The 23711-nt window shown below is 36.5% G+C and overlaps 1 protein-coding gene across 6 annotated transcripts in view; it reads right to left on the bottom strand.

Annotated features, from left to right (window-relative positions):
- ST7 (suppression of tumorigenicity 7) overlaps positions 1 to 23711 on the bottom strand; it is a 251253-nt gene that overhangs the window by 79143 nt on the left and 148399 nt on the right. For 4 of the 6 annotated variants that reach the window (XM_045495396.1, XM_045495395.1, XM_045495401.1 and 1 more), the window contains exons 4-9: positions 20148 to 20202; positions 19398 to 19513; positions 17764 to 17839; positions 15524 to 15592; positions 13469 to 13623; positions 10972 to 11069 (exon numbers count right to left, since the gene is read on the bottom strand). In XM_045495396.1, the coding sequence (XP_045351352.1) occupies positions 10972 to 11069; positions 13469 to 13623; positions 15524 to 15592; positions 17764 to 17839; positions 19398 to 19513; positions 20148 to 20202 (569 nt within the window). The remainder of the gene's footprint in view (positions 1 to 10971; positions 11070 to 13468; positions 13624 to 15523; positions 15593 to 17763; positions 17840 to 19397; positions 19514 to 20147; positions 20203 to 23711) is intronic. The other 2 variants (XM_045495398.1, XM_045495397.1) reach the window with 1 other exon arrangement.

Below are 23711 nucleotides of genomic sequence, written 5' to 3'. Positions count from 1 at the left end.
TCTCTCAAAAATGAATAAACATTAAAAAAAATTTTTAAAGGGCTCAATGAGACTCAGGTCTCAGAAAGTGCTGTTGTGCATCAATGGACTCTTGAGTCACAAAAGTAGTGTCTCCTGGCCCATGTTGAGGGAGAAAGCCATCAGGGTATATGCTCTTAATAAGTAGGACAGACAACTGTCCAGGAAGGAGATATATTTAATATTTTTTTATCGATTATTAAAAAGGGAAACCCAGGAAGCCTCTCTGGTCATCACACACATTGCTGGCTTTGTTGCCTCTATGGTTTCTGTTCCTGCTATCCCAGATCAGCCAATATTGTCTGTTTCCAGTGATCATCTCTCTGTTCACCCTAGAATTCAACAGCTTCACTGGCTCCTGGTCCAACCAAACCAAAGGAGACTCAGATATCAGTGCTTCCTGTACATCTCACAGAACAAAGAGCTGCATACAAATTTCCTTGGTTGCTATGTGAGTCTACAGAGGGGACAGTCATAGGCTCAGTTAAGTGTATCACTGGGAAGAAAATAATAGATATTGGTAAGCTTAATAACTAATTAAGAAACATAAATATAAGTATGGATCTTAGTTAGTAGAGACCACAAAAAGAATGAAATAAAATTTTTAAATGGTTAGCCAGCAGATCAGTTCAGTGGAAGAAAGGAAGAAAGTATGACAGATAAAAAACATGAAAAACAGCAAAAATGACTCTAAACAAAATAATGACAATGAACTCAAATAGGAAAAATATACCAACCAAAAGTACAAAACTCTACAACTGATAAAGACAATATGTGGCAAAAATTTTATAGATCCCATTGGCCCATCAAAAAGTCACAGAAAATTTGATTATAAAATTTGGAACTAAATATATCAGGCAAATATGAATCCATATAAGCTAGAGCATTCCATTTTAATACAAGTTAAGAGAAAATCTGGGCAGGAGAAAAAAAAGATACAAAGGAAGGGCATTATATACTTTTAATGATGTATCAGTAAGACAGAATAATCAACAAGATAAATGCATCTAACAACAGTCTCAAAATATATAGAGCAACAATTAACTAAGCATGGGGAGAAAAAGCAAATAAATTTTAAAAACTGGTGAATATTCTATCATATTCCTCTCTGAAACTCATAGAGCAAGCAGAAAAAATAAGCTAAGATACATAAGATTTGAATAACATGGTTAATAAGATCAAATTAGTAAACACATAGACTTTTATAAACAATGGGGAACATATTCCCTTCAAACACAGATATAACAATTATAAAAATGGACTATGTACTAGGCCTTAAAGCAAACATCCATAAATTCTCCCCAAATCAGTATCATATGATCTATGTTCTCTAAGCATAACATAAAAAAATTATAAATCAATGACAAGGACTAAAAACATACAATATGGGATAAGATGAAATCATAAGGGAATTCAGGAATACTTAGAATTAGTGGAGTTAAGTGTTCAACTTTAGAAAATTTATAAAAAGGCAATAAACACAGAGATGAAGGAGGGAAGAAAAAGAAACAAAATAATACAAATATGGACAGAAAAAACTGGAATAAAGATAAAAAAAAGTTAAGAGGCACCTGGGTGGCTCCATTGGTTAAGCACGCAACTCTTACTTTTGGCTCCAGTCATGATTTCACAGTTCATGGGTTCAAGCCCCACGTCAGGCTCTCTGCTGACACTGAGGAGTCTGCTTGGGTTCTCTGTCCCCACCTCTCTCTGCCCCTCCCCCACACATGCTGTCTCTGTCTCTCTCAAAATAAACTTTAAAAATATATATTTAAAAAAACATTAAAAAGTTGAGAAAATAAATAAAACCAAATCCTAGTTCTTTGAAAAGATTAATAAAATTGAAACATCTCTGTCAAAACTAATCAGGGAAAATAAAAGTAAAAAGAAGCAAATGAACAGAATACAAAATGAGAAGGGAGAAAAAATGACATAGTATTCTTTTTAATTATGAAATAACATTATGACTAGTTATGTTCAATAAATTTGAAATATATAACATATATACAGCAGTGTTTAAAACAGCCTAATATTGAGATATAAGGGCAGAGTCATGTATTACGGATGAGAATTTAAACAGTCACAGTCAGCCATTCTGGAGAATGCACTAGCAGGGCATACTGAAATCAAACATGCAGATGCTGTAACATCCAGCAATCCCACTCCTGGGTGTAGACCCTAGCAATCCCACTCCTGGATAAAAGCTTCCCACGTGTTTATATGGATGTTCATGCAGCACTGCTGGGATAATGGAAGGTTGGAGGTAACCTAGAAGTCCTGCACTAGGGGAAAAGTTAAGTAAAATGAGTAAGAACATAATATAGAATATGATGCAGCAGTTAGGAACTACAAACTATATACTAGAGGTACATAGAACAAAAATGGATAGACCTGAAAAATAGTATTAAGTGAAAATGGTAAGAAATAGACATGCAAATTAAACATGCACATGCCACTGTATTGCATATTTTACAAGACTGGTTTCTCTGTAAACAGTTAAGTTTTACCTTGCTGGCATTTTTAAATGAGTGGTATTATAATGGGAGTTCCTCGCCAACTATAATTTAACGGTTTCCTCACTTCAGCAAAGCAAAAATTTGCTATGGTCCACAACAAGATCAAGAAGCCATTATTTAAGATGAAAATGAGTATGTGCTCTCTGAAATGTGACATGTTCAAAACAAAACTAACCTTCCTAACCTTCCCTGTTACCAAAAAAAAAAAAAAAGTTTTATATGAAGACTTCCACATCTTAACTGATAAAAACTCTTTTTCTTCTAAGACAAAATCCTTAGAACCATCCTTGAATTTTCTCACGATGCATATTAGTTGATTAGCAAATACTGCTGGTCCTACATTCAAAATATATCTAAAATCTGACCACTTCTCAGCACCTACTCTGCTACTGCTCTGTCTCTCACCAAGATGAAATACAAGAGCCTTGTGATTAACTTCCCTGCTTCTCCTTGCCACACAGCAGCCTGTAAAAAATTAAAAATGGCCATGTCATTCCTCTGCTCAAAACCTTGCAAAGCTTCCCATTTCAGCCAGGGTAAAAGCTGAAATCTTTACTACACTCCACAAACCCTATGTGGCCTGTAATCCTCCCCCCTCCCTACTCTACTCCATCCACACAGGACTCTTTTGCATACTCCTGCCTCACAGCCCTTGAGCATATATCACATGACTAAATTCTGCCCCTCCTTCAGTCTTAGGTAAAACAACATCTTTTTAAATAGGATGATCAACATGTGCTTTCAGGTCTGTTTGGACCAGAAGGACAAGAAAGATCTATAAATCAGTTCTCTAGGGAGGTGCCAGATAGATAGAGAACACTCCAGATTCTTTACGGACTGCCATTCTATCACAAGAATAAGTTAAAGACTGAGTTACTAAGCTTTTATAAGTCAGAAGATTGGCTTAAACTTTTCCATGATTTTACGGTTTGCACAGTGTGCTCACATAATGCTTGATCATGGGGCAAGAAGCCTGAGAACTTATAAAATCAAGGCTGTCAGATGTTTGTGACAAAAAAATAACATTAAAAATAAAACTGAGTTCTGATGTTATTTCAAAACTGATTCTCTGGATAAAAGTTAACTAAAGGCAACCAAAAAGTGGAATAGAAAATACCAGAATGATCTTTTTGTGCTTCAACTTCTTTAAATCTTCATCTAAACAGGAGGCTATCTTACTGTTGTTCTAAAACTCCAGTTCAACAAGTATTTGAGTTGCCAAAATATGCAGGGATCATAAAAAATAAATAAATAAATAAATAGGATGATCAGGTGTGTAAAATGGCAAAGTGATTATGGGATTAAAACTATGACTTCTGTGGCCTTCCCACTCTCTGTTCCTTAGCTTTCCTAATCCTCCTTATCCTGCTCTACTTTGTTTTCCACTAGTATCTATCCATTTTTAATATATTACAAAAATACATACTTACTGTGTTTATTATTTTTTCATCTCTTCTTTCTAGAATGTAACTGTGTAAGGCCAGGGATGTTTGTTTTTTCACTGATTACACCTGGCATGAAATGGAGGTTCAATACACTTTCACTGAATGAATGAATGGGGTGAATGACTAATTGGTTTAGTGTAATCTGGGCATATAGCAAGACTAAAATCAAGGCTGTAGGGTAAAAAGAGAGAGAGAGAAGATGTGGAACCAGAGAAATAGTGGGTATGAATGGAGCCACTGAATAAAACCAGGATCGAGTCCTAGGAAGGTGAAATGCAGAAGAGCAGGAATCCAAGAGAAGAACTCATTGAAGACACAGTTAAGAAGCAGAAGCAGGGGCGCCTGGGTGGCGCAGTCGGTTAAGTGTCCGACTTCAGCCAGGTCACGATCTCGCGGTCCGGGAGTTCGAGCCCCGCGTCAGGCTCTGGGCTGATGGCTCAGAGCCTGGAGCCTGTTTCCGATTCTGTGTCTCCCTCTCTCTCTGCCCCTCCCTCGTTCATGCTCTGTCTCTCTCTGTCCCAAAAATAAATAAACGTTGAAAAGGGAAAAAAAAAAAAAAAAAAAAAAAGAAGCAGAAGGTCAATACCTGGGAAAGTAGGTCAGGGAGTTTGGAAGAGGGAAGCTAAATCAATCTCCCAGATGACAGGCACTGACATGTCTAGAACTGCTCACAGGCCAGCCATATATATTGAAGGCTTTACTCAGCCGTAGATATTACTCACCACCCTGAAAAATGTGGGCCCAGCATATGAAAAATTCTGATAGTGACACTTATCTTCGTGTATTTATTATGCCCCAAGTAAGACTTTCATGTAAATGATAATAGCTAATAGTAAATTAAAAATACCACTTCTAGGCAAGTTCTCATCCTCCTCAGGGACTATTTACCAGCTGCTCTTTGTATAGTGAATACACAGTACAATGCTGATTAAACCATGGTTCATCCTTACTGACACAAAAAGAGAAATCAGTAATTAATAAATCTATTATTTGCTCTTATTAAACACCTTCCCTTTCTATGTGAATCACTAATTGCCAATAATTTACTAAATAAGTTAACTTAAACAACATTTCAGGCAAATCCAAAAAAAAAAAAATCATGATAAAAAGCAAGGGTTCATGTAAAGTCTAATTCTGAAGAACAGTGAGTTACTATTTACAGCATTTGCTTCCAAGATTCACTTTTTCTTTATTTCTAAGTATAGCAAAGACAGAATCTAGAAATAGGCCAACAATTACCATAGGAACACTTCCTAGAAATGAACACGTTTCACTGTAGACTTTGTCTTTAGCTCAATGATACATCTAGTTATCTTAAGAGCTTGAAAGCAACTATGCTCGAGTGATACTTGGTTACCTGAAGGTATTAAAATTCTCCTCTTCCCATGCCCCAAGTCTGCATAATGTTACTGTACTTCTTCTAACAATCAACTGAACATCTTCTAAATTTATTCATCAACCAAGTTATCCATAATAATCCATGATGATTTTAAGGGAAAAAAAAAGGGATATTGATAAAAGGTAAATAATGTAATTTGTGGAATAGAAAGGCAAAAGAAAGGAACAAAACTAGAGAATTTAAGAATGAGAAAAAAAGATAAAAGGGAATAGAAATGAACTCCCAAAATATTCACTTAAAAGTTTTCCTCCTAGATTTTTTTTTTTTTTTTACCAATGCAATAAAAACAGATTTTCTGTTGCAGAACATTCCCTAAAATGAAATTTTAAAACAGCTTGGGAACAGCATACTAGATCTCTTTTACAGATCATTGACTTAATGAAGATTTTTCTTCATGAGCATAAGTGGGTAAAAATGCAAATCAACAGTCCTTAATGCTCCAAAAGCTTTGATTAGTCCCAGAGGTGTATATTTTCTAAAGCATGCTTTCAATAGAAGAGCTACTCTTCACAAATCATCTAAAGGGCATCCTCTTACTATTAATGCTGTTAAATTAATTCTCAAAGGTCAATTGCTCACACCGTGGGATACCTCTAATGACCTAAAAGGGATGAACAACTACAATAATTTTCTAAATAGAACTCATTTTAATCTACATTAATTTAAAAACAAATGTTACCACTTCCCCAGGAAATAAACAAGTCACAGCTTTGTTTAAAGCTCAAATTTTAGGTGGGTAGATTTTTTTCTTTGATATCCACATTTCCAGTATGTACCCCATTTTTAGGGAGAATAAAAGTATACACAGATTACTGTACCTATATTTTGCTTTTACAGATGACTGGGTATTGTGGATTGAACAATGTCCTCCAAAAAGAAATTCTGAAGTCCTAACCCCTGACTCCTGTGAATGTTTCGGAAATCGGGTCTTTGTGGATGTAATCAAGTTAAGATGAGGTCATAAATCCAGTTCTAAATCCAACATGATTGGTGTCCTTTACAAAAAGATGGAAATTTGACTGCAAAGACATACACAGGGAGAAAGAATGTCACGTGAAGGCAGAGGCAGAGATTGGAGTGATGGCCAGCAAGAAAGAACTCTTTCCTAGAGCCTTCAGAGGGAGTATGGCCCTACCCACACCTAGATTTCAGACTTCTGGTCTCCACAACTGTAACAGAATACATTTCTGTTGTTTAAGCCACTTAGCTTGTGATACTTTCTTACAGACTGTGACATTTTAGAACTAAGAAAGCATGGTCTCCTAAAATCAAGTAAATAAAATGTTTCAAGGAAGTTGTGATGACCTGTGTCAAGAGAAAGACCAGGATATTGAAAGAGGTAGTGTTCAGAGAGAAAGAGTGAAACTAGAATGAGGGAGAATGATGTGAAGGTCTGCAGAAAACTACAAAAAAGAGGGGAAACAGGTGATAAAGTCTGCGAGCATATGGTCAACTTTCAAAGGAGCTCTAGGTTTTAGGGCAGAGAGGCAGACAGTGATCTGGAAGCATGCACAAGGACCAAGGAAGACCACTGCCCCACATCAGGACTTCACATTCTCCTCTCTTTCTCATCACTCCAACCAAGACCCCACCAAAACCTTCAAGTTCATTTAGTCTTCATGTCCCAGGGTATCTCTTCAGGGAATCCCATATAAGACAAACAACCTCCCAAATCAGCTTGGTCCAAGGAACTGATAACTCTGGGGATGCCACAGAGCACTGTGCTCACAGTAGTGGAAGCTCAGACTACTAACAAGACCGAATAAATATTCAATGTCTACCCCAAAACAGATCTACTCTCTTTAGGATTCTTCAGGTCAATGGTTCTTAGTGAGGAATGATTTTGTCCCCCAGGAGATATCTAGAAACATTTTTGGTTGTCACACTGGGGAGCAACAAAGGGACAGGTTGCTACTGGTATCTGTGGGTAGAGGGCAGGGATGCTATTAAGTATCCTACAATGCATAGGCCACCCACTACAAAGACTTACATGGCCCAAAATGTCAACTGTACTGAGACTGAGAGACTCGAGTCTAGACCAAATGACCTGGGGCAAGAGGAGCTCTTGGGTTCTTTCATATGGGCAAGGAATCCCATCCATACCAGTTTATCTACAACAGTTCTGACAGGGTATGGCTACAGGGCCAAACCAAACAGTTAGCCTTATGACTTCTATTCCAAATCTACTCAAATAGGGCCAGGAAAAGCTAGGAAAAAAAAAAAATCCTTGCGGTTAACTAAATGGTAAAAGTTAAAAAGCAAAAACTGTGTCCTATATCAGATGTTAGAGAAGCAATTTTAAAATGAGAACAAGCAAAAAGGCTTTTCTTTAAATTTAAGAAAGCAGAAAATGTAACCCTTTTCATTTTGGATAAATAATACCATATAGTAAAATTCAAAAGTCAGCATGCTTTCTTAGTTCTACCCACTGCAGAGCATTCCTTCAATAAGATGTTTCCATATTCTTGACTATAAAAGGAAGCTAATTAAAGTGAGTTTTTGAGACGATATCCTAGGAATTCAAAATAATTGATTTGTTGCTTTTTAAATGAGAAGCCAAGAATCTTCACATTAAGGAGCTTAGGTGTTCGTACCTCATCAATATTTCACTTATAGTATCAGTATTTTACTAGATCCATAATCATCCACAGTTGTCCTTCCCGGAATTCCCATTCTTTTTTTAGGCTGTCTCATCAATTAACAGTTTTTCCTTCCTTTAAGGGGTTTCCAGAGAATTGTTTTGAAGTGTCTACTTTCTACATGGAAAGCATTCTGACTCTACCATTTCTATTTCCATTTTAAAATCTGCTCTAAGAAAGTTTCAACCAACATATATGGGGTAGGATTACTGTGTATTCATAAGAAATTAGATCCTCCTGCCTCAGTGTTTTATCAGAAGGCTGCCTAGAATCCAGTGTGCTGTTTTATCAGAGGAACTTTTGCAGCAAGATGGTTTATGTGCATGTTGTTAAAGGAGTAAACCCTTCAGTGAGGTTCCCATTTATACATGACCCTGACCTGAGAGGAGTCAGGTCTGACCATCAACTGTTCCCACAAGGCTGAGGCCAGCTGCAGCTTTAACAAACACAGGGGTCCTCAACCTCCATCCTCCATTTGGGTGCCAGGAGTTTGTGAAGGAAAGAGCACTACGAATATTTCTCTTCAAAACACATCTCCACAATGTCTGACAGTGTCCCTCACAGGACTGTTACAAGAGTAGGGCCCATATCTACTAGAGGCTCTATATACACAGTCAAAAGGTAACCGTACTGGTATTCCAATAATAAAACAGAATTCTTTAAGGAAAGTAACCCAAGAAACACATGTATACATTCAGATACACACACATATATATCTGTGTGTGTGTGTGTACATATGTAATAGGAAAGATTGCTTGACTTACTAACTGATTCATTCAAGAAAAAAAAAAACATCAGAAATGTCTCAAAATGTCCATCAGGGGAATGGTCAAGCAAATTATATCATACTTGCATAATAGAGAAAAAATGGGGGAAAAAATGTGAGCGTGTCTACCATGTGCCAGGTGTTTTTATATTATCTTATTTCATTCTCCCCAGTGCTCCATCAATTACCCTTTTAGGTAAGAATCACTAACCACAATTTACAGAAGACAAATGAAAAGCCCATAAAGAAAGTTGCCCTGGGTCACAGAGCTAGTGAAGAGCAAAGCTGACATTCACATCTAGGTTTTCTTACTCTCTGCCCAGCATTCATTCCACTGCATTCCAGATTTTCCCCCAAGATCTACATTTGGACTAAGTCAATAAATGGAATTGTAAATATGAAATAAAGTTAAGCAAAAGTCAAACGATAGCATGAATGTATTGGTTTCAATCATACGAAACTCTATACGCATATACTAAAACTGATGATAATCAGAATGAAACTGACAGAAAAAAATGGAATTGAAATTACCCCCCCCCCCCCCCCGCCATTTGTTTTTCCTATGAAGTTGCTTAAGCACATAATAAAGAAAATCACCCAAATCTGCTCCTCCATACATGCCTGTTCCGGCCTACCTAAGGTTAAGAAAAGGCAATAAATTTAAAACACCTTGTTAAAGGCTGAATGTGGCTGGGCCAGTTTAAGATAAATATCCCATCCTTCATAAAATTCTCAGCTCTTTCAGAGACAAAGGGACTGGCAGAGTTTCTTCACTGTATCAAAAGATGGAATTTCTGCAAGTTAAAAAGCTTAGAGAGCAAGTTCATGTCTCTACAGAACTTTCCTTTTGTAAAAATTAGCACTTACACTGTATGACATTCTTTAAATTCTCCCCTCAACCAAAAGAATTTAATCCTGGGACATCCCCTTTACAGTGGCTTTGCCCACAGAGCATCTATCACCTTGAGTCAAATAGAATTATCTTGGAATCCCCCTCCTCTTGTCCTCTCCTCAGATCTGGGAGCTATACCACTGTTTAATTGAGTAGTCGGACCCAAACACGGATCTCACCTTTACATTAGGCTGTAACTTGCAGAAATAATTAGGGGTGGGCCTGGATGGAGTGCAGGCCCTGAATAACAGAGTAACTGGGAATTTGTATGAATAACTGCCCTTCCAAAGATAAACTGAGAAGTGGCTCACTAGAGGTTTACACAGTCCTGTTCCCAAACCCGAAAGCTGAGAACCAGGCAAGATGTCACTTTAATCTTGTCCCTTGGTTCTTTCATTTTTATAATGGGCAGTTACCTATGTCTCTTGATTCAGGAAGACAGTACATGCATGCAGTGTTGGCAAAGGTTTTCTGAAATTGTTTTTAAAAAAAAATGGTTCATAAATACAATTCACATTGGTGTCAGCTTCTTTATGAAAAAGTATTTCTTAATTAAAAGAAAAAATGTGGAAGTAAAAGTTCCTCTACTGATTTCCCTTAAAACTACTGTTTTGATTTAAAGTTACATATTAATAGCCTGTCTTGGTTCTCTCTTGTTTTAAAACTCTCACCTACTTCCTCTTTTGTTATGTTGACTACTAGTGATAAAATATCCTGATGCAAGAATCTAGGAGAATGCTTGAAATGACTACAATCAGATTAGATCATAATATTATTAAATTCGAGGGTAGCAATTAATTAGACCCATAGTTTTTCAAATCTTCCTGACTGTCCACACACACACAAAAAGTCAGTTAGCTAAACTAACTGATCTCATTCTTGGTTTCTGGCTACAGCTCCACAGGTTTAATAATAAGCTCACCTACTGAAATTTCCTTAAGATGCCAGTCACTCTACTGAAAGCTTTGCATGTTTTATCTCACTTAATCTTCACAATCATCCTTAGTAGTAATTTTTTTTTTTGTTATTAGTATTGTTAAAGTTCTTGTTATCTATCCCCATTTCACAGATGAGGAAACAGGCACACAGCAGTAGACTCACTGGCCCAAGATCATTCACCTAATACACTGGGAGCCAGAGCCAACTCCCAGACTGGCTGGCTCCAGCAACCATGGGACCACTGCACCATCACTGCTGCTCTCTGCAGCCATGCAGTGGCTCCTCTGGCCATTCAGGTGGCTCCTCCTTCTTTAAGTCAGGTACATTGCTACTGTTCAAACACAAATTTAAACTCACATCTCTCATCATTTTCACTGCTTCCCTGGTCCTCCCGAGTCTTCTGGCACACATTGCTAGCCTTCTTTTGATGTAGACCAAGACGTTGGTATCTCGTCCTGAAAAAGGAAATATGAAACACCAAAATTTAAAAATACAAAAGCTTTCAGCTGAGCAGCAAGAAAAAAATACAGAGGCTCCTTTGCCATACGCTTAAAGGAAAACCTCAGAGAGAACAGAGTGCTCCTTTGGCTTTTTCTTACTGCCAGGAGCACTGACGAGTTTGCTAATAGTAAAACGCATACAGTGTAGTCAAAGCACTTAGACTTCCAAAGGTCAAATCATGTGACTGATTACCTAATCCATACTTTTGAGTTAGGATGTTGAATATTTGATAAATAAAATCATCTGCCACAAAGTGCTGGGGAAATGAGCATACCCATATTGAATGTGGTTTACAAGCAAGCATTCCATATTCTTCAGTTTGCATGCTTTTGCTGAACATGCAAAGAGGTGAATCTCAGGTTGCATCTTGATCAACTTTTTTTTTTTTCCTGCTTGACATTAAGTCTGGAGAAGCCTCATCTTGAACTTCTGTTTTATATTATTCTTTCCCTAATACTAGTGACATCATAATCATCTCCAGGTCCCCAAAGCAGTCTATTTTAGATGGCAATATAACACATTCCAGATATGACAATAGAGTATGTAACAAAATGAAAAACTACCCTAGTGTTAGAGAAAGCATTGACAAGCTAACTAGTTACAATAATAGTCACTAAAATGGCACTAAAAAGTACATTAACAACTTCTCATCTTAATCTTTTAATTATATGTGTTTTTGGATATGTTTCTGAACCAGTGAGAACATGCATTCATTTAATCCTCAATAAAATTACCATGTTTTAGAAAAATATGACACACCTGTTATAGATTAAGTACATGTATAATATGCAGCTATTAAAAGATGTTAAGACCAAAGTCCTAACATTTCAAGTTTTAAAACAATGAGAACAAGATGTGTGCTGAAAATTTGCCAAGTGCCTACAAATTATTTTAAAGATGTGATTATATTTTTTGGATAGATGTAGGCAACAGGTTGAAAGGATTTAATTTACAGAAAAAAAGGAATAAAGAAAATTTCTTAAGTTATATTACAGTTTATGTAATGTTATGTGTTAATTCTCATTTAGTTCAGAAAATAGACATTACTATACACATGCCTTCAAAATTCATTCTTATAAATTTTTTAAAAAGCAAGATACAGATGTGATTAGAAACTTGATTAACATATATACCTACTGCTTATAAATAAATATACTTACTGAATACAAAAAAAAAACCTGTGTATTATTGTGTTGTGTGGACACACTCACGTATACACACAAAAATCAAAGATCTCGCTGTAACTTAGTTATAAAGACTAATGCACTCAGTCTCTGTGTCAAATACAAGTTTAGCACTAAAATTTAATTTTATAATCTCAAATATGAAGGCAATGCAATCCTACTCCCCAAGATGCAGGAGGGAGAAATTCCACCTTAATGAAACAACCTGAAGTCTGAATGGACAATGAAAGAATTGCTACATTTCTACTTAAACAACCAACAAACTGACAAGTCAAGTGGCTCGAGGAATTCCAGAAACAATTTTGTTGTCTTGTTTTTTTATACCATCCCCCCAAAATATCACTGACCCTCTGTTTAGTGTACTAAAGTAAAAGGTCTCATTTTAAAGAGTTATCTTAAACAAAAGCAGCCACTATTTTTAATATAAGAAAGAGAAATAATTATGAACCCATGGCTTTTTCTCTCTGGAAGCCAATACCAAAGGGCTAAATACAGAGATAATCACCAATAACGGTGATACTCTTAGTTGTCCTATTTCAACCCATGCTGTAGAAGACTCCTAAGAGAAAACCTTTGATTACGTTAACATGAATTTAAGTCCTGTTTCCCAACTAGAACTTAAGTTATGGGGCAGAGAAACAACTAATAAACAGAGAAATACATAAGAATTCTTGGGAGAAAGTTATCATTAAAGGTTATTACCATTTATTTCTGGAGTTAAGAATCTCAAGAGCAGGAAAGAGAATCTGAACATTAAGTGAACAGCAATAAAGCTATAATTATGTACTGTGCTCTTATGGAAAGGAAAAAAATTATTAAGAAGAAAGGCAAAGGGGCACCTGGGTGGCTCAGTCGGTTAAGCGTCCAACTTCAGCTCAGGTCATGATCTCACAGTTTGTGGGTTCTGAGCCCCGCATCAGGCTCTGTGCCAACAGCTTAGAGCCGGGAGCCTGCTTCGGATTCAGTGTCTCCCTCTCTCTCTGCCCCTCTCTTGCTCATGCTCTGTCTCAAAACTAAATTAACATTAAAAAAAAATTTTTTTAAGAAGGCAAAAATTAATATTTATTCTCATCTATGAGAATCCTGTTTTGAACTGGCCTGAAAGTTTGTTCCAATTAATCGTGTTACAGTTCTGATCTCCCATCACGTCAACCTGGAGAAAACCTTACTATGTTGGGCTTCATACTGGGATCCGTGATGCTGTAGCTGCTGAGAACGCCGGTAACAGCCATCTCCAGCCTTCAGGGCCTGCTTAAACAGCTTTTCTGCTTCAGCAATGGTTGTTGCTTCCTCTTCAGCCAAGAGAATATAAGCAGTTGCACACCTGTCCATTCAGATAATAGCCACCATCAATTACAAATCCAAGGACACTGGAATAGCTGTAGGAGTACATGCAGAAGGGCAAGGAGTTATGCCAAAAACATGCAGAGTGGCCAACTGGTTCATGCACCCCTGGTCTGTAGTTGTTGACACAAAATAATGGCACAAAAGAAATGTCTGTATTTTAGCTTGAAAGGTAGGATGTGTAGTGTTAGGAGCTTGGGGCTCACGTATGGACTCTGCCCCTTATTAGTATGTCACTTTGGGCAAGTTATTACTCTGCCTCCCTGATGGAGAACAACATGGAATCTATTTGTTCACACCGTTGTTGTGAAGGTTAAGTAAGGTGATGCATGTAAAGTGCTCAGTACAGTAGCCAGCATGTGGTACATAATCAATGTCAACTGACAGTGGCAATGATACTAGCTATTGTGAAATATCTCCTTCCAGCTCTCAAAGTTAGAGATCCTATATATAAGTTTACTGCTATTTACTAAACACTGATTCTCTTTAATATAAGGGTTTCTTCAGAATGAGAAATTCATTAAATCAGATAAATTACTGATTAAGACAACAGCGCTTCAACATCTCATTACAGTTAGCACTGATGTTCTGCCAGAGAACACTGGAAGAACCCACAGGTAGTGTTGTTTCTGAAGAGCTCAAAATCTGAGTCAGCCTCAGTAGTGAACAAGAGTTAAATCTCACGCCTTTAGCAATAATAGCTACCACCTGTTGCTTAGTATACATTAAGCACTGTACCAGGCACTTAACATATATCGTCTCATTTAATCCTTTCAACAACCTCTAAGCTAGGAAGCCAGAAAGGATAAGCAGTTAACTAACAAACACGGGAACTCTTGGAAATTTAAACCTTCCCAATCATGTAAGAATAACCCAACTGCCAAAGAAAGGGAATGTAATTAGGAGATGGTGACGCCAGAGCAGACCGTACAGGTCCCGATCTGCACCGATCCCTTTGTTTTCCTTCTTCTCCACTGCCCCTCTTGTGGTCATTTCCCTACTTATCAGAACCTCCATCAGACCACAGGAGAGAAAATAAACAGAAAGTGAAACCAAATGTTGCTTTTACCATTCATAAACTGCAACAGCCAGCTAGGAAAAGGAGGCTGAACTTACAGCTAATGGGAGGTTTGGGGTTACTGGTTAATCTTAGCCTTGAGGAGGGGTCTTATAAATTCTTTAGCCAATCCCTTTAATTTCATGCAGGACTAATCAATGGGGCTTTAGGCAGAATGTGGTGTACGAGGGAGAAAAATGCCCAGAAAAATGCTGTAAAAACCAATTACTATGGAGGGCAGCCGATACATGACTTGGAAAGAACAATAATGATCCTGAAACTGCCCAGTGATTCACTATAGAAAATAACGGGGATAGGCATCAGGAAGCAACACTTAAGGCTTCAGATGCTGACATACAAACATGGGTCAAGGGTAATGAAGTGAAAACTGAGATTATAATACTAAGTGGTAGATATAGTATCAGAGGAGTTAGCTCTAAGGTTATAGTTGGTGGGCTGGGAATTCAAGATAGGTTGGGGCAAGTTGCTTGCTTTATATACATTTCAAATAGTATTCTTAGGAGAGGCAGAGTAGCACTACTAGCCAAGAAAACATGTATCTAGGTGGAAAGTCATGAGTCTGGGGTAGAAACATGCTAAGAGCTTGTGAGTGAAGGAGAAAGAGCAATAGAAGTGCTAATGGTTGGGGAGTACAGAACGACTGCTCAGCTCAATGGAAGATATCGATGATGCATCCTTGTCACAACACAATACACATACAGAAGCAAGAAAGTATGGTGATGGGGGTGTCAACCATCCAGATATCTGCTAGAAGAAGTCTCGTTTGGTTAGAAGTAGGGCACCCGACAGGTTCTTGACTTACTTTGGTAACAATTTTATCTCCCAGATGGTAGAGGAAGCAATTAGGGGAACTTCAACTCTGGACCTAATTCTGACCAAGAAGAAAAAAATAGTTGGTGAAATGAAAATTGATAGGAACATTCAGAGAGAGTTACTATGTCATTTTGGAGTTCACGGGTAATCAAAGAGGGTAAGGTGGACTTCAAAAACTTCAAAGAAAAGAGATATGATTCAATGGCATGAGGCTCCGAAGGAAAAAAAAATGGTTTAAGAGGGTTGGGCAGCTTCCAAATGTCCACCTGTAACCGTAGTCACAAATGAACCTCTCAGGAAGAAAAGAGAGGTGACAATTAAGTAATCAATATGGCTGCACAGAGATCTCTCACAAGGTCAGATGTTTAAAGGACATGTAAAAAAGATGGAAAGAGGGCATGTGATGAAGGACTACAAGAGAGTGGAATGAAATTATAAGAATAATGTCAGGAGAGCTAAAACTCCAAAAATTACCTGAAGCTTGCAAAGCAAAATAAAGACAAAACAAAATGCTAAAGACAACCATCTATTCCCTGTTTTAAAATTATGTTTAAAACCCTATTACCACCCCCATTTCTCTAAAACCATTGCAAAAATAAATAAGCAAAAAAGACAAACAACACAACAACCACATCAAAACAAGAAAAGTTTATAGTTAGTAGCAGCAGATAATAAAGAGAATGCAAAACTCTCTGACTTCTATTTTGTTCCTGGCTTCTCCATCAAGGAGCATGATTGTCAGGCTGAAAAGGGGAGAAGAAATTAAACTCTCATGGGGGTAAAAAAGATGTAAGATAGCAAATAACTGATCAATTCTAAGTGAATTACTGTACTGGGATGGGTAAATCCCAGGAAGCCAACAGACCCTGTAGTCAGGCCATGGAAGTGCTCTCTGTGAATAGTTAAGGAATCACAAAGAATGGACAGGTGCTAGAAGATGAGATGACAAATGTAGTAAAAATGTTCAAAAGGGGAAGAAGGCAGACTTCCCAAACTACAGAACAGTGATTTGGAAAGAGATTCTAATGGATTATTAAAGGGATGGTCTCCAAGCATTTTTAAAAGAAAGTGGTGAACACTTAAATCCGCTAAGAACAACTAAATCAGGTTGTGCTATCTTAATTTACTTTAAAGGATTTACTATACATTAAAGATTCATAGCTACAACTGGTACTTTTAAGATCAAAATGCAGAAACGTGAGCTGAATCACAGTGTTAACTGGGTGGCCTAGTTAACTGGTTGACTGGTACCAAAGGATGATGACTCATGAAGACATGAACCTGAAGGACAGTTTCTATATGCCATGTCACAAGGTTCCACCACTGAGCCTGACATTTCTATCAGAAACATGGATGACACACAGAAGGCAGGCATATCAAATTTGTAGATGACAAGAAACTGGAAAATAAATATGTTGTATGGCAGAATCAGAAACCAAACAGATCAACAGGTTACAATGGCAGGATTTCCAATTCTCAAGTGAATCTTTTTTCTAAGACCTCCAAAGAAGAATCTGTAACTTTCTTCAAAAAAAAATCATAAAATAGTTTAACAATGACCACTTGGCAGGGAGAATGTCGAGGTGATTCAAGCACCAGATGGGTGGTTGAGCTAAATGACCTTTAAGGTCTCTGCCAACCCTGAGATTTTATGACTTCAATTTTAAGAATCTTTCTCATTTTCTAAGATCTCCAGATCTTAGATATTTCCCAGCCTTCCTTGGTAACCCACAGAATGTTTAACAACACTAATGACAGCATTTCCTCTTATCTTTGTCTTGATCTTGAAATACTTCAAAAGTGTAATTTTTTCACCTTATGTTTTTGTTATCTTTTCCCCACAAGCAGAAGATCTACCTAAAAAATGTGATGGCACAGATGAGCATTCTACATCTGAAAAAATTTCCCCATGTTATAGTTATGTAAAGAACTGTTTTTATTTTATGTCCTTGCAATATCCCACAGATAGTCCTTGAAGGGCTAAATAGCCCTTGGAAGCTATTTAAGTTAGGGTCATAGCAAAGCCACTGAATTGCTCTCTAAAATGACTAAGACCACCATCACATGGATGTCCTTTGCAAAAAAAATTTTTTTACAAATTAATAACCCCTAAAACAATCCTCAAGTTCAAATGCATAATTTAATATAAGTATACCATTAATGAAAACTGAATACATTCAGCAAAGGATGAGATTTCCTTTTTAAAAGCAAGATTTGTCCCCCACTTACTCATTTATCTCTAAGGCTTCATGAGCTGCAGAAATCCTAGCTTGGGGGTTTCTCTCTCTCCAGGCTTTCTGCATTACTGTTTTACAAAAAGAGGAAAAAAGCATGTCCATCAATACACATAATTAGAAGACTCACCACAGGACAATAGTTAAATTAATAGCTTTCAGCTTGAATACAAGAGAATATTCACTTACTAAGGAGGTGAGCCCAAATCTCCAAAATCACACAAATACACTCTAATGTGCTATTCCACTGTCCTTCCTTCGATGATAGCAAACCTTTCTTGTGCTCTTAATACTACAGGTCTAAATCTTATAGATTAACCCACGGTCTATAATCTTAGAGGTTTAATCTTGATTAAGATTTCTTTTTTTTTTACTGAAGTATTAGTTGACACGCAATGTTACAGTAGTTTCAAGTGGATAACAATGATTTGCCAAGTCTACACGTTATGCTATGCTCACCACACTGGTTAAAGTTCCTTAATCAAGAAAGGAAAAGACATTCTAAAAGAGATTTAATATTTCTTTTGTTCATTAATGTCATTTGTCGTTAAGAAACATATTTTACACATTTTTATATGAGATTGTTACTAATCTCTTCCTTCTACTTAGGCACAACGTAAGTTCTATTGTTCATTTTCCCAAACACTATAGGCTCTGGGTATTAGGACTTTGTAAAACCATATGAAGAATTATGAGTTGGATCAGAAAAAAAAGTGGTTTGGTCTTTTGCTTAATATGTGTATCTGTTCCCAAAGTTTGCTGCAAACACGGTTTCTAGATACCAGAGCAGTTTGTGTATATACTGTGCAAAGCTCAATGCCTGGTATATTTATTGGACTATGATATTCTACCATGATAAACAGTACCTTTTTAAAAAGAGCAACAATCTCCATACTTGTTTTATCAATATGTATCTTTGAAGTTAGCTTTTCAGGTGCATGTACACATTCCTCTTTTTAAAGATTTTTTTTTCACCTATTTAAGTTTGGCAATATAAAAAATGTCAGTAGGATTATTTAGATCTCAACCAAGTGAAATGCATGCCAAACAAAGCCCTTTCCAGGTTGATAAACAAATATGGATTCCAATAGCTAAGGCCATGACCCCATTCACTGCTAGTGAACCTATAAATAGGCATACAAATCACTACAATATATTCATTTATCATTTGGATTCACTAAATCTTAATTTCTAACTGCAATATCATCGAAGAGACATGACCCTTCATTCTACCTCAATCAAGGATTTAATTAGCTTCGTATAAGATTTATGGGCACTGAAGAGAGCATTTAGGGATGAGCACTGGGTGTTGCATGGAAACCAATCTGACAATAAATTATATTTAACATTTAAAAAATAAAAAAAGAAATACGTAAATCCAATGTTACTATATATTTTTTTAAATAGTATTTTAAATCATAACAAGAAGACTCATTTCTACATTGATACTCCATCATGATAAATCCTTTAAGTACCAGAATTCTGGGTTCTGCCAGCCAATCTCCAATTTAATAATTTATTCACTGGGGGGGGGGGGGGCGGTGTAGAGCAGATATTCTAAAAGCAATAACCTTAGTACTTAAATCAAAAGCCCTCCCACTCAGCAACTATCTAAAGGAGTGTCCATACTTGCATCTGCAGGACGCAGGTGGTCTGAGTCACAAGTAAAGAACGTCTGGTGGTCCTGGGCAGAGAGATTCATGTCATAGTAAGTCAGAGGCTCTCGTCCTGTCACCCAAGTGTACCTGGTAAAGGGGAAATAGATGGTCAGACACTTGGAAAGCAAGACCTACAAAATATTAAGCTGCATAGGAAACTGAACTATAAAACATTAACTGGGTACGAAACAGTTTTGCCAATGAATGAAAAAAAGTTTTTTTAATCATCCTGTTCTCCCTTTAGGAGGTCTATCAGCAGGAAACAAGTAAACATTTTCCCTTATATTCTTCTCTAAAAATTTTACTAGCACTACTTAATGAAAACTTTCCCTCATTACTCTTATGAATAGGCATTTCCCAAAAGCCATGAAAATTCTGATATGCCTAATTACTTTGCAAAATTAAATTCCAACAAAATTTCTATGACATCTTTATAACCATGCTCTAGGTAAGCTTCAAAATATTTTGATTGTATAATGCATAATGAAAATAATAAATGTAATAGAAAATTTCTAAAAACTACACATTTTTGTACATCATCCCAATTCTAATCCCCAAATAACTATAAAACAGAAAAATCAACATTTGAGGATTGTATCAAAAAATAGAAGCACTACACAGACTGTTACAATGACCCCTAAATGAACCAGCAAAAACATTTGCTGCTGTCTTTACTCTCTGAACTAGACCCATTTGTTTCCCAAGCTGTCAAAACACTTACCGATTATATTCAGCGCCCCTAAATAAATTTAGTGGATTTCGCCATACTTTGCATTCTGCAACAAAGAGAAATATGAAAATGTTACACAGAGTCCAGACACACTACAAGCTAATTAATTCAGCAAAACACCCTTCCTGGCCATTTGATAAGATAATTTTATTCTCCATCCTCTACATGGGAAGCAACGTGGAAAAACTCTGAGTGGTTGATCAGGAAACAAAGCTCAGGAACCAGGACTTTGGAAAAATTCTCCCTAATCTCTCTGGGCCAAAGTTTCCTCATTTGCTAAATCAAGGTATATGCCAACATCAGCTAGTTCATAACTTCAATAGTCATTTTCCACAAGGTCTACACAGATTCTATAAACTTACTTCTGAAATTACAGGTACAAGGTATACTTGTAAGCTAAACTTAAGCTCTAGTGTATAATATGGAGTTATTTAATTAGGGTCTATGTTAATACTGATTTTGTGACAAAGCACCAGATTACTTTTTACACTGCCATAAAACAAAGATAAGAAAATGAATGAAGTTATTATTTTAGAGAGAAATGCTATGAAAACAAATTGTTTTAAAGCAATAACACTGTTTACTTATACAGATACATGGATTAATCATTATAGTAATATTATAATTCTAGCATATACTAATAGATTATACATCTTTCTTCCACAAAAACCACAGAAATTTAGAACCACAGGACTTGGTTCAATCATTAGTTTTTAAGACTGTCTTATAAGTGTGTGACTAATAAGCTATAATTCTTTTTAAACAGCCTATGATTAAGACTTTCTACTGATTCAGAATACTACATTTCTTTGAGTGAATAATGTTTTATTAGAAAATAAAATAAGTTAAGAGTACTTAAAACATCTCTGTGTGCGTAATCGGCCAAAAAACACACCCAAAGACATAGACACACAAAAGTGAGCAATTATTGCAGAAATCAAAAGAGCATTAAAGGGTGATTCATTAAGATTCTATCCTCATGCCTGTTATATGCAACATCCATCCTTCCACACCCACTCACTCATCCATCTATCCATCCATCCATCCAATGAGCATTGAGCACTCAATGGGGAAAACAAACAAGTAAACCATCTATTACAATACAGCATGAAAATGAAGAAGATAAAACACTATAGCAACACTGTGTCTAATCTCAATATATTTTTGTTAAAATAGTGAATGAAGGGTGTACACATAACAGGAAGATATGTTTTTATTTAAAGAAGATAAATTTATCTTTAAATTAGGGCTGGGGCCCGCCTAAAATTTGCACAATGTTTATAAACTATAACCCTAAATTTTCTGACACTTAGCTTAACTCACCATTTAGGAAATGATCTTTGTTCAATTAATTCAGCATCTTTGAATTTTGTTCCTGAGAAACTGAAATTCTGTAGCTGTCACTTCATATGGCACTAACTAGAAAATTATGCTTTTCTTAAATAATTACTTTTCTTACAGTTGTAAAGACCCTGGGAGGGGTCACTAATGAACTCCAGATTATAGCTCAAATCACAGAATCACACCGGTGAGCCAAACAACCATGATAGGATCTCTGCCCTTAAGGCTATTTTAACTTTTAGGTCCTCATCACTCCCACCCTTTCCTCAAAGGATGTCTTTCAAGATCCAAAGCGGTCCAATTAAAGCTTCATGAATATTGCAAGGTTTGTATTTAGCATATAACAAACATGTGCACAGATAGTACAGAAGTTGCCCATGGTGACATTTTTTTGCAATAAAACAGGAACATTTGGGGAGATGCTTCTCCCCCACTGAATTTCATCTGAAATATTAGTAAAAAGGTAACGGGCAAATAATTGTTCTCCAGTGAATACATTATTATATTGGCATTGTTCAAATACTCATTTGAAAAATTTTAAACAAAAATACCTTCAGTTAAAATTTCAACACTATTATATATTGGATACCAATGAAATTATTTCTAAATAAAAATAACTGCAAAGAGACATGGTGTATGTACCTAAAGTATTTTTGAGCAAAACTTAAAGATGCAATCTTCGTTTAGGAAGTGCCACAATATAGCCAGCAGGGGGTGCTACAAACATTTTGAAATGTTTTTATGGATTCTATTCCAGAACTGAACTTCTTAAAGAGTCACTGTTGACATTAAGTGTCATACATATGGTCTATTGTTTCTTCAAGTATCCCTGAAACTTAGAAATGAGGATCTAAGTAACTAACAGATGTAAAATATTTCGAGAAAAAAATATGTGATACAGAACTACCTAAGAAATGTCTTCATTAGTTATATCCTTCATTAGCTATGTCTCCTTCAAATTGGTGCAAAACAGGTACAATTTTTTAAAGAAATATGCGATCTAGAGGTCAAATATGAACACATGTCAAAGTTTTACCTGGAATTAGGTCATAGCTATGTTAATTTCTTCTTCGCTACTCTGTTTCATAATCTTATCACTACTACAAAAACTCTCTCAGCCTAGAATCACTATAGAGCACATACCCCATAAATATCAGACTGCTTGATGGTTTCGTGATACCAACCAAAGTTGCAAATGCCAACTGTATTAGAATGTGAAGATTTAAGTCAAGAGTTAAACTCAGATATCCAGAGGATAAAGGTTTTTCCACATGAGGTCCTGTTTCTTATCTTATTCATGTCTTTGGGAAATAAATTCTTTATTTAAATCAGAATTAAAATTTTACCTCCAAAAGGAATGTTGCATTCTCCATTAATATCAACAATTTCAGTGCCCTTTAGAAGCCCTAGAAGTTGACAGAGACCCCATCAAGGACTTGCTGATATTACCAGCTCAATTAAAAATATGCCCCAGTACAATAAACTGGAACCCTATGGTTCCATCTGTAGCAGTACAGAAGAGTCTCTATCCACAAATGCAGACAGAAATGTTCAGACCTCAGCACGCATGCAAGAATGCAGTTCAGGAGGAAGAGAAGCAATATATATTGGAATAGTACTTGTTTAATTCCCAAGTCTGCACAATAGATTCCCCCACTTTGTGATAATGGGATGGTTATGTAAGTTTTTATGTGGGAGACAAAGAACACAGAAAGTAATGCTTACTGCCATCAAGGACTTCTAAAATCAAGCTGCAATCTTGTCTTCAGTCTTCCTTCTCACAATTCCCTACTAAAACTTTCCATCTCAGTGATCGTTATTTCATGCCTTTTGTACTCAGTTACCCCTGTGGAGTGCTCACCCCATCACTCAAAGGACTGTGTGGTTTAAACATAAATAGAATGGCTATGATGCACTAGTCCCTTTGCCAGGTCCTTGGTTACAGAACAAGAGGAGCTTATGGCCTTGGGAGAAAAATAAAAAGGGCATACAGCTGAAGAAGCTCTACAGAAAGAACAATGTACTGACAGAACCACAGACTTTCCCTTTGTCACAGTCCTCAAAGAAAAAGAGAACTTAATTCGCAGAAAAACCAAGAGGCTCTGAAGTCATGGGGCTTTTATTCACATGGAAGAAAATATTACTCTACATCCAACTTATTTAACTCTGAAAATCTTTATTTTCTAAAAGTTAAAAAAAAAAAGATATAGAATC

Source organism: Leopardus geoffroyi, chromosome A2, assembly GCF_018350155.1.
Source record: "Leopardus geoffroyi isolate Oge1 chromosome A2, O.geoffroyi_Oge1_pat1.0, whole genome shotgun sequence".
In the NCBI taxonomy this organism is placed as follows: domain Eukaryota; kingdom Metazoa; phylum Chordata; class Mammalia; order Carnivora; family Felidae; genus Leopardus; species Leopardus geoffroyi.
Note: the sequence above shows the minus strand (reverse complement) of the source record. Positions and strands in the feature narration are given on the sequence as shown.